The sequence below is a fragment of the Lissotriton helveticus genome, chromosome 10, assembly GCF_964261635.1.
Source record: "Lissotriton helveticus chromosome 10, aLisHel1.1, whole genome shotgun sequence".
Classification (NCBI taxonomy): domain Eukaryota; kingdom Metazoa; phylum Chordata; class Amphibia; order Caudata; family Salamandridae; genus Lissotriton; species Lissotriton helveticus.
Genome location: NC_136071.1, coordinates 60,829,719 through 60,841,858, shown reverse-complemented (window position 1 = coordinate 60,841,858; position 12,140 = coordinate 60,829,719). Strand labels below are relative to the sequence as shown.

The 12,140-nt window shown below is 40.9% G+C and overlaps 1 protein-coding gene across 1 annotated transcript in view; it reads right to left on the bottom strand.

The window, feature by feature from the left end:
* LOC144783894 (extracellular calcium-sensing receptor-like) overlaps window positions 1-12,140 on the bottom strand; it is a 131,699-nt gene that overhangs the window by 105,937 nt on the left and 13,622 nt on the right. The window contains exon 2 of the mRNA XM_078662636.1: window positions 925-1,216. Coding sequence (XP_078518762.1) covers window positions 925-1,216 — 292 coding nt within the window. The remainder of the gene's footprint in view (window positions 1-924; window positions 1,217-12,140) is intronic.

The following is a 12,140-nucleotide window of genomic DNA, read 5'->3' as shown; positions in this document are numbered from 1 at the left end:
TTCCTAGGAACAAAACCGAAAGGTTTTAATTTGAATTGATATGTTAGAACTGGGGTCTATGTAACACATGGCTTGCTATGGCAGCCCTCAGACAGGTTTGAAAGGCTACTTGTGTGGGCGACATAATCAGTGGTGCAGGCCCACTCACAGCATTTAGAGTAAAGGCCTGGGTATATGGTACACCACTTTATAAAGGGGAGTATTATTAAACTAAATATGCCAATCAGGTATATACTATTGTCACCATGTTTAGGGGAGAATCACATGTACTGTAGCACTGATTAGCAGTGGTAAAATTTTCAGAATCCTATGTCCAACAAAAAAAAAAATACAGCAGAAAGTGGAGGTAAGCAGGCAAAAAGTTGAGGGAAGTCACCTTAAGGATAACAAGTCTAACATGAGAGATTTGAAGAACATAGGGGATATTATCAAGAAAGGGCGATACATTATCGCCGCTTTTATCGGCAGGAAACTGCAGCTAAAGTGGCAATAATGGGCTTGATAATATGCCATTGTGAATTCCCATAGAAGCCCGGGTTAACACCAGAACCTGGGCTTCTATGGGAATTCACAAGGATATATAATGCCGATAAAATTGGTGATAATGTATTGCCCTTTCTTGATAATATGGCCCAGAGACTTTAGTAAATATAATGTGTTACTTTTAATTTAGAGTTGCTTTTCAAATTTAACAAGTTGCATTTTGATTGATAATATGCAGAGTCAAATCTTTGCCTTGCAAATATGGGAAATACTTGGATGAAAAATAGTCTGAAATTCAATATAAAGAATTGATCTTCTCAACCATCACATATTTCAGGATAGCAGACATGAATTTTCAAATAAATAATCATTTATGTATATGTTTATCAACACCAGTCATAGTAAATCTGTTTTTCTGTACATGATAGGCTCATATCTTACCTGAGGAAATCTGCTGAGCCCAAGTATTCTTGCCATAGGAAGAGCTTCTGATGATGGCCCATCTCCGATGAAGCCAACCAGCTTGGGGCTTGAAGGGCGACGGTAGTTGGGTACTGTCTCTTTGCCCCCCGAGAGCAGCTGCAGGGTCCCCTGAACAGCCCCCAACTCAGAGAAACAAGAGTCATAAATTTGAAATCCCAAAGTGGTGTTAGGTAGAAGATCTGGTATACTGTTAATCTCACTGATGGCGAAGATCATGGCAAGGACGCTTTGATAGAATTCTGAATGAATCCTGGACATAACGAAACAACATGAAACCAGAATTTTTTTCATTAAATCAGTGGCACATTTCATCATATTAGAATCAAATGTCATTTATATAAATAAAAAGCTATAAAGTTAGCAAAGCATCAGGTCACACATGTAAATAAGTTCACTTAAAATTTTTTATTTTATTTTATTTATTTATTTAAAACATTTATATAGCGCATCTGTCACCTGGCAGGTATCCTGGCGCTGAGAGATTACTCCTAAGATAAAAAGAATGACGGGAGACTAGGAACGGGTAACAGTAAGGGATTTGGGGAAGAGCCAAGTTTTAATCCGCTTTCTAAAAGGAAGGAGTTGTGAGATTTGGCGGATATCGACCGGCAAACTGTTCCAGAGTTTAGCGGCGGCCACTCTGAAGGATCTTCCTCCAGTCCTTACCTTATTGAATCTGGGTACCGTAACCAGACAGGCTGAGGCGGATCGGAGAGTTCTGGTTGGGGTGTACCAGGAAAACATTTGTTGTAGGGGTCTGGGGCCGGTTCCGTGTAATGCTTTAAAAACCAGGCAGAGTGCTTTAAAAGCTATTCGCTGCTTCAGAGGGAGCCAGTGTAACTCGGCTAAAGCTGCTGTGGCCGAGGATCTCCTGGTCCATCCGAGGGCAAGTTTGGCTGCGGCCGACTGGACTCTTTGGAGTCTGTCCAGTAGAACAGCTGGGGACTCGAGCAAAAGCGCATTGCAATAGTCAAGGCGACTAAGGATAGTGCACCTGACTATTAATGCTTGTGCCTGTGCGGGAAGCAGTGGCATGATTTTACGTAAAGAGCGCAGTAGGGCTGAGCAGGTGGAGACTGTTTTGATTACCTGTGTTTCCATGCTAAGTTTGTTGTTTAGTATGACACCCAGATTGCGGACGCTAGTGACCGGCTGTGGTTTTTCCAGAGTTTCCGGGGGCCAGAATTCCGTGGGGAATAGACGAGGAATCCGGCTTCTATCACAGAACAATACCTCTGTTTTAGAGGAATTAAATTGCAGAGAGTTTTTGTGCAGCCAGCCAGCTGTGTCTCTCAGGCAGTCGTGGAATGATTCCATGGGGATTGATTCTTCCCCCTCCAAGGAAAGGATAAGCTGGGTGTCGTCCGCATAGTTTATAGTTTTCAGTCTATGGGATTTAATCAAGGTAACTAAAGGTTTCAGATAAACATTAAAAAGGATTGGGCTGATGGACGAGCCCTGGGGCACCCCGTGAGGTACAGGGGAGAAGGCGGATTGAAATGGGGGGAGGGACACAGCCTGTTTCCTGTCTCGCAGGTATGAGTGGAACCAGAGCAAGGCGGTGCCAACGACCCCTGCCTCTTTGAGTCTTTTTAGTAGGATCGCATGGTTGACCGTATCGAATGCGGCAGACAGGTCCAATAAAATCAAGGCCACCGCGTGGCCCCTGTCTGCACGCATACGAAGTTCTTCCATGGCTGTGAGTACCGCTGTTTCGGTTCCATGGGCTGGGCGGAATCCGAACTGGAAATCGTCCAGAATGTGACTCTGCTCCAGATGAGTTGATAGACAGGAGCTAACCCATCATTCTACAACTTTCACCGGGAAGGGTAGGAGCGATATAGGCCGAAAGTTGGATAGGCACTCAGGGTTCAGTGAGGGCTTCTTCAGCAGTGGGGTGATAAGTGCTTGCTTCCAGGGGATAGGAACGAATCCGCAATGCAAAGATTGGCTGCAAATCCTACGGAGGGTGTCGAAGAGTTCAGTTCCGCACATTTTCCAAATTTTTGGGGGCAGCGGGTCAAGGGGGGACCCAGAGGTAACTCCGTGTGCCACTCTCTCGAAGTCTGCTTCCGAGATCAAGGGGAGCACTTGTAGACATTCCCTGGGTGCGTGTCCTGGTGTCAACCGACACCCAGGGGCGTAGAGATAATCTTGCGAAGAGGGGACATTTAGTTTATTAGTGATGGTCTCAATTTTGTCCGTAAAAAACAGTGCGAGATTATCGCAGAGTGTCTGTGTAGGAGGGATGGCTTTTTTGGCACAGTCGGGGTGGATAAGGTTATCGAGAATCTGGAAGATGCTTTTGGGACTATTTGCAGCATTGACTATAGTGGAGCAATAGTAGGAGGCTTTGCTCTCAGCGATGGCAGATTTATATTCCAGGAGCTTATTTTTCCAGATAATTTTATTTATGTCGCGATAGCCATGTCTCCACTTTCTCTCCGCCTGTTTACAGGCTAATTTGAGGGTTTTCAGGGAATCGCTGAACCATGGGGCAGATGCTCTGCTTTTAGGTTTGCATATTTTTAATGGAACTAGGGAATCCGTAGTAGATAGTACCCTCGTGCGGAAGGCTTTGTAATTGTCTTCGACCGAGTTAGAAGGGGAGAAGCTATCCTCCACGTTGAATACGGTGGTGGTAGCGCTCAATTTTTCTAGGGCTTTCCAGTCTCTGTACATAAATTCTGGTGGGGCGTTGTAATTCGGTATTCTAGTTTTTGCACTGGTAATGTAGAATGTAAGAAGAGCATGGTCAGTCCAGCTCATGGGCAGAACGTCATTTAAGTGTACTAGTTGAGAACTGGAAAAGATAAGGTCTAGTCGATGACCAGCTGAGTGGGTAGGTTGTTTAACCAGTTGGTAGAGTCCCACGCTTTCGCAGGAGAGCAGAAGGTTATCTAAACCAGTGTAAAGATTACCGTTTGGCCAGAGGTTGAAGTCCCCTAGGATGATTCATTTATTGTGGGAGGTTGCCATATTCGTGAAGATGGTGAGTAGTGCTTGCTGTTGTTGGGCGGTGAAAGTCCCTGGGGGGCGGTAGCAGATGATTGCCGTAAAATTTCCTCCACAATGGCTGTTTATGGAGAGGCCAAGGATCTCGGTGCCGGCAACAGAGTCCATGTCTATTGTATTAATGTGCCAGGAGGCTCTGTAGATAATACCTACTCCTCTTCCACGGCCTTTGGGTCTGGGAAGGTGCAAGATTTTAAAGTCCTGCGGACATGCCCATGCTAATTCAATGTCACAATCTGCGTGGGTCCATGTTTCGGTTAAGAAGACATCCAAGTGATGATGTTCAATAAGTAGATGAATTTCATTAGCATGTTTTGGCAGTGATCTGACATTCAAAAGACCTCCCAGGAGCAGACCTTTGTTTACGAAGTCATGCAGTGGAAAGGCAGTGTCAGCAAAGATGGACTGACCTTCGTGTGCAAATTCTCGGAGGTTGAGCAGGGCTTCACGTGTATAGCGCGGGGGATGCATGAAGATTTGAGCGGGGTTATCCGCGCTAGTCGTGCCCTCGTCGCGGACGAGCGCAGACGAGCTTGCCTTAAGCCGTGGGCGTGGGGGGCGTGGCCACCAGAGGTGGGCGTGGCTCGTGGCTCCCTCAATCCGGCAATGGCGGCAGAGGCTAGCGTTTTGGCCGGGAACAGCAATTTGATCTGCTGCTCGGCGTAGTGAAAGTAAGTGGCAGGGGTTTGTGCAATTTATGCAATGGCAGTTATAAAATCACAGTATACAAAGTAAAAACACAATTCTTTCAGTAACGCGGCTCCCGGCTTTTCGCCTCAGGAGTGTCTCAGTAAATAGTGCGCGCTAGCAGTCAGCGCGTTCTATTTGTACCTGTGCGAGGGGGCGTGGCCACCAGAGGTGGGCGTGGCTCGTGGCTCCCTCGATCCGGCAATGGCGGCAGAGGCGAGCGTTTTGGCCGGGAACAGCAATTTGATCTGCTGCTCGGCGTAGTGAAAGTAAGTGGCAGGGGTTTGTGCAATTTATGCAATGGCAGTTATAAAATCACAGTATACAAAGTAAAAACACCATTCTTTCAGTAACGCGGCTCCCGGCTTTTCGCCTCAGGAGTGTCTCAGTAAATAGAGTGCGCTAGGAGGCAGCGCGTTCTATTTGTACCTGTGCGAGGGGGCGTGGCCACCAGAGGTGGGGGTGGCTCGTGGCTCCCTCGATCCGGCAATGGTGGCAGAGGCGAGCGTTTTGGCCGGGAACAGCAATTTGATCTGCTGCTCGGCGTAGTGAAAGTAAGTGGCAGGGGTTTGTGCAATTTATGCAATGGCAGTTATAAAATCACAGTATACAAAGTAAAAACACAATTCTTTCAGTAACGCGGCTCCCGGCTATTCGCCTCAGGAGTGTCTCAGTAAATCGTGCGCGCTAGCAGTCAGCGCGTTCTATTTGTACCTGTGCGAGGGGGCGTGGCCACCAGAGGTGGGCGTGGCTCGTGGCTCCCTCGATCCGGCAATGGCGGCAGAGGCGAGCGTTTTGGCCGGGAACAGCAATTTGATCTGCTGTCACACATGTAAATAAGTTCACTTAAAAAATTTTTACATATTTTTTATCTAATTGTATTTTTGTTTCACCTTATTTTGGGTAAATTCATTTTAACTTATTTAGTAGAGGTATTTATAAAGTTTGATTATATTGCACACAGAATTATAAGCCTCAGTGCTCACAAGACATTTCTGGAGTCATTGCATTTTTTAATTGATGAAATGAGGGGGCAGACTTATTTTCAGAGCGATTTTAAGTTTGTGTCCTTAAACACAGTTTGAAAAGTCTTGCCTTCCAGCTTTTTCCTTTTGCCTTTTCTGGACATCTAATTTTGACTGGAAGTTGTTCTTTGGAGTGCCGAACTGGACCGAAGTAGAGTTTCTCTACAAAGAAATTAGGCTTGTAGTGCTGTCCTTGAAAATGATGCTGTCCTACAATGGAAGGGGAATCCATTAGGATTCTCAATGTAGTGGTGGTCATGACTGAGGGAAAGAAAACCTTCTGGGATGCCAAAATGGTGTTTAGAAGCCAAAGAGCACAATAAGCATAACATGAGTTTGCAGCTTATTGCATTTTATTTGCATTTATATTGGACTTCATACCACTAACAAGGTGCTGAAGGGCATTTGTGGACTCATAGAAGGCTGCTTAGTGACAATGCTTGGATGAATGAATGGAGAGTGTTACAATGTGTGAAGACCAGAATTGCACTGTTATGTAACCCTGGGCGGAGTTTGCGGAGTTGTACTATGCGAAGTGCAAATAAAACTCTGTTGCACTACGCGGAGCTTCGCAAGCGGCGGAGTTCAGTAGAAAAATGCTGTTTGCAGTGATTGCAGAGTGCCAGATGCTTGTCCGCTATGTGCAATCATTGTGAACAGCACCATGCACAGTGCAAGCTTACATTTTCTGCCGCTCGAGTAGATATTTACTCGAGCTGCAGCTTTCTCAATGCGAACGGGCAGTTTCTCAATGCGAGTGGTCATGAGCATACGCGACCCCTTGCAATGAGATACCTGACCCCCTGCATTGAAAAATCTCGCCGGGAGGTTTATTTTCCATGCTCGCGATCACCAACTTGATGTTGCCGATCGTAAACAAGGAAAAATCCAGCTGGGAGGTGAATGCGTGAGAGGAAAAAAATGCTACTCTGCTGTGCGAAGCTGAGTTTTTCAGAACTCCACGAGCCCAGCATAACGTGCAGTGCGGAAAACTCTGCAGACTGTATGAGCGGAGCGGAGTTCACTACCCAGGGTTACTCTTAAGTTGTTTTTGTTGATACATCTTGGTAAGTATTGAAGAAAAAGGAGTGAAACATAGGATTCTTACACACTAGATAGTGTATGGATGGATAAACAGTGCATGAATGTAGGTCCTCCCATCTTCTAAGTGTTTTGGTGTTGTGCATGTTTGTCAGAAACAGCACATATGATGTTGCTGTGAACACTTACCTGGACAAAAGCATGAGTTTAGGAGAAAGGTGTGTGACAGAGTAATGTATGTGGATATCTACCTTCACTGTAGTCATCTTTATCATGTTTTAAACCAAAATGTAATAGAAACAAAAGAAAAAAAATGCCCAGAAGTGAAAGATGCTAACCTTTTAAGATTCAATCTTCCATGGATCTGACAGTTTTAATCATGTGTGGCAGGGAACAAACCATAGGAATGGACATTATGCAACCAGCATCCACCCAAATCGAACAGAGGACCATCTGTTAGGAGGATATAGCTTTCTTACTCAATTAATTTAATATCTCAGGATATCTACCAGTATGATGGGAGTGCCTTCTCTAATAAATATCTGGGTACCCAGTCCTAAGGGTGTCAACTAGAAGGAAAGCACTGCTGATTGTAAAAGAAAGGCTTCGAGGAGGAGAGGGGCAGGTTAGTACAACCACCAGGGCCTAAGGCCAAGATAACCTGATGGCTAATCCAGGGAAGAATGTTGTTATATTAAGACACTGAAAAAGATTGGCAGAGAGGTGGATCTAGGAGGAAATCATACTCAGACCCTATCAGACTGTAACAGGCCCAAATAAGGGAGTCACCATGTAGAAGTCAACCTTAACCTCTCTGCCCTTTTCCTAGGTATCTGGGATGAACACCCAGCAAGAAGCAGTTCAACTGAACATTCTATTGACAAGAGAGGAACCTAATCACTTGAATCAGAATCCTCAAATAGTCCAGTTCAGTGATACTAAGAGTATGGCCTGCAGTGCCACGTGCGGCCCTCCTGCCCTTCACATGCGGCCCATTGGTAACCAGCAACAGTTAACTTTTGGAACACATTAATTTTTAAGACATCTTACAACAAACACGTTTAAAATGACAAAGTCTCTTTAAAATTCAAAAAGGTTTTTTATTAACATGCAGAAGCGTTTTATCTTAGTACATAAGATTGCATCAGTGCATTTTGAAGTATTTTCTAAAAGTGATAGTTCAAAAAACAAAATGAATATAGAAACAGTCACACCTCCTCCAACTCCGACAACAATGCCAACAGTGAACTAAGAGGCAAGTCAGTTGTCCTGTCAAACCCTCTGGGTGGCTACCATACATGTATAAAATTTCAGTTTTTTAAGTCCAACGTGTTACAATGTTTTGTACTGTGCATACCCTGAACAAAGATATTTCAAGGTGCTCTTACATGTGAAAACAAGAAAAAGGACGCAAAGATCACACAATGTGGTCAAGTGGGGAAGCTGAGATTGATCATAGGTTTTTTGGTTTCTCATTGTGCAATACTATTTCATTCCAATTCAATAATGAAGCTACTTCTTTTTACTCTTGACTTTCTGGAGCCAGTGATAGCAAGTAAAGAAGGCTGGTAAACGGATAGCGATTCAGATACTACTTAGCACAGTGCTGTCAAAGCTATAACTCTTCTAGAGGCGACAGGATTAATTTAGAAGACTGTATGGTCTGACACCCTCAAAATAACTCCATGACTCCCAGACCACACTATGTACATGCTTTGCTTCCCCAACGCCAATCTTAATCCCAGCCTGCAAAGCTCCACTGCCATCACGCTGGCATCAATGCGGCCCTCGGGCATTCCACAGACCATATCTTTTGGCCCTGGGAAAATGTTTGTGAGTACCTATGGTCTAGTTAAATCTGGGTAACAAAGAGCAGGCACCAAGAAATGCACTGGCTTCGAAAGACCTTGATTAAAGATTACACACAATGTAATTAAAAGTTTAATAGGCAAGGTAAACCTGTCAACCCTTCACCCCACCTAGTCATCCACATGCAACTAAACAACCCAGTACATGAGACTTTCAGGCAGGTGCCAGTGCTGATGTGGGCCACTGATGGTGACCAGTAGCGGCAAACTCTCAGTAGTTTATTATGCATAGTTAATTAAAACCTTTGCAGTGCGTATTACAAAATTCTTAAAACATCATTATTTAAAACTATTAAAATAGATCATAAAATTGGGAGTTTACACAGAAGTAGCTCAATGAGACTATTCAACACACTTTTTACACTGAGTGGTAAGCAGTACAGGTCCTCCTATTGGATTGTTCCCATCCTTTTCGGCCATGTGCTATTTTGGCCACTAGCATTTTTACGTTTCTCAAGAATGACCCTCTGGTACTGGATGGACATGTGCACTGGGGATCACTGAAACAATATCGATGGCAAAAATATCGAACTACCATAATATCGAGTAAAAAGTAAAGAATGCCAAAATATCGACTTCCTATCTCCAAACAGGTAAGTACAAAAATATCGAATCAAAAATATCGATGTAAAAAATATAGTTAGTCAAAATATCGAATTTTTGTAAATGCTTTAAAGTAATTAAAAATTAATGAAATAATAAATATAATTAACATAAACATACTTAAATAACCTTATAATTAATAAATAATTAATGTAAGTTAAAAAAAAGAAACATACAAATTAATTTATTAATACATATCTATATATATATATAACTTCCAAAGTTCTGCCACAATAAGCACCACACGCACTCGAGGAAGTACAGCTAGTTTGCGTTCATTTCCCAAGTAACGCTACGCGTTTCAGCACAGGAAGTGCCTTGATCACACGTTAATCCCACATCCAGTTAGGGAACACCTTAAGTACAAGCCTGTCGATTTCAAACTTGTGTAAACATAGAAAATGTACAATACATACATGGAAACCAGTTCGGCGATTTGTAAAGGGTATTTGTCAAAAGCCTGGTCACCTTGTTTCTCTTGCAGCACTGTATGTGTAATTTATACTTGGCAATATGTTTCGGGCAATTCATTTGCACTGCTATTAATAACAAAACTAAAACGAAACAATTACACAAATTAAGCTTATTCAAGACTTAATAAAACTTAATCAGATCCAGTCAGATGGGACACAGATTGACAAGCCAATTATCTATCAGCACTAATAGAGACGGGTTTTTTCAGATGTGGTCACTTATGTTCTCATATGGGGACAACGCAGCGATTTGGGTATGTGGTGGAGTCGTCACATTTTTCTTTAATTGACTCTCTTTTTCAATATAAGTTGTATTCGGGCACTAGACCGAGGGGATACAGGGCAAATTGGGCTACAACTTTGTTAGAATGTAAAAATTACACTCCGTGATTAGAGACTGCTGAGAGACTTACATGTCAAAATCATGTGTTGCATTGGGGGGCAATATGTGTCAATAGAAGTAATTGATATATTGAGCCGTCCTGAGAAGCCCCTAGATAGAGAGCTTGTTTATCTCTATTATAGTATGCTCACGGATTGTTACCCATTCAAAATGGCAGACACTGGGGTTGGCGGAAAGAGGACGTCTTTCTGATTACGTTTTATTAAGTCTTGAATAAGCTTAATTTGTGTAATTGTTTCTTTTTAATTTTGTTATTAATAGCAATGACAGGGAAAGCGTTGATTAGCGTAGGGGTAAAAATTACTATTCCCACTCCAGTGAGTGCAACAGTAGGGAAAGCGTTGGATAGCGTAGGGGTAAAAATTACTATTCCCACTCCAGTGAGTGCAACAGTAGGGAAAGCGTTGGTTAGCGTAGGGGTAAAAATTACTATTCCAACTCCAGTGAGTGCAACAGTAGGGAAAGCGTTGGATAGCGGGAGGGTACAAATTACTATTCCCACTCCAGAGAGTGCAACAGTAGGGAAAGCGTTGGATAGCGGTAGGGTAAAAATTACTATTCCCACTCCAGAGATTGCAACAGGAGGGAAAGCATTGGATAGCGTAGGGGTAAAAATTACTATTCCCATTCCATAGAGTGCAACAGTAGGGAAAGCGTTGGATAGCGGGAGGGTAAAAATTACTATTCCCACTCCAGAGAGTGCAACAGTAGGGAAAGCGTTGGATAGCGTAGGGGTAAAAATTACTATTCCCACTCCAGAGAGTGCAACAGTAGGGAAAGTAAATACTTCATATATTAATTAAAAATATATATATATTAATACCAATTACACAGTAAGAAAAAATAATCACCAATTAAATATAATATAATAATTAATCAATTAAAAATACAACTAAAAATATTTATTAAAAATCATTACCTACTAACACAAATGAATTACCAATTTTCAATTAAATAATTAACAATTGAAAAATAATGACCAATTAATTAAAAATAAATACCAATAAATATAATTAAAAATTTAAATAATTACAATTAAATTACTTCCCACCCTATTCCCCTATAAACCCACAACCCGCTACAGTAAATTAATTAACACAATTAACATAATTATCAATTAAACAATTAACAAAAATTAATGACCAATTAATATTTAATTAATTACCAATTAAAAATTAATTAACAATTAATTCAAGATAAATACCAATAAATACATTAAAACATGTAATCAATTATAATTAAATTACTTCCCACCCTATTCCTCTATGAACCCAAAATCCGCTGCAGAATTAAATTACTAATATTAACATAATTATCAATTAATCAATTATTAAAAATGAATTACCAATTATCATTTAATTAATTACCCATTAAAAATTAATTAACAATTAAATCAAGATAAATACCAATAAATAAATTAAAACATTTCATCAATTAAAATTTAATTACTTCCCACCCTATTCCCCTATAAACCCACAACCCGCTACAGAATTAAATTACTAAAATTAACATAATTATCAATTATTAAAAAATAATTCCCAATTATAATTTAATTAATTACCAATTAAAAATTAATTAACAATTAATTCAAGATAAATACCAATAAATAAATAAAAACAATTAATCAATTATAATTAAATTACTTCCCACCTTATTCCCCTATAAAGCCACAACCTGCTACAGAATTATTTTACGCAAAAATGAAATACCATAAAATCAATTAATTAAAATAAATTATAAAATAAATCTTTTCTTTTCACACATATACTAACATAAAAAATTACTTTAACAAATTGGATATTATTAAAAAATTTAAATTAACTAACTTACCTCAAATTCGATATTTTTGTTGTCTATATTCTGTCCATTCTATATGTTCGTTGTCTATATTCTGTCCATTCTATATTTTTGTTGTCTATATTCTGTCCATTCGATATTTTGTCCATTCTATATTTTTGAATTCGATATTACAGATATTCTATTCGATATTTTTGTATTCTATATTCTGTCCATTCGATATTGTGTCCATTCTATATTTTTTATTCGCTATTAATGTAAT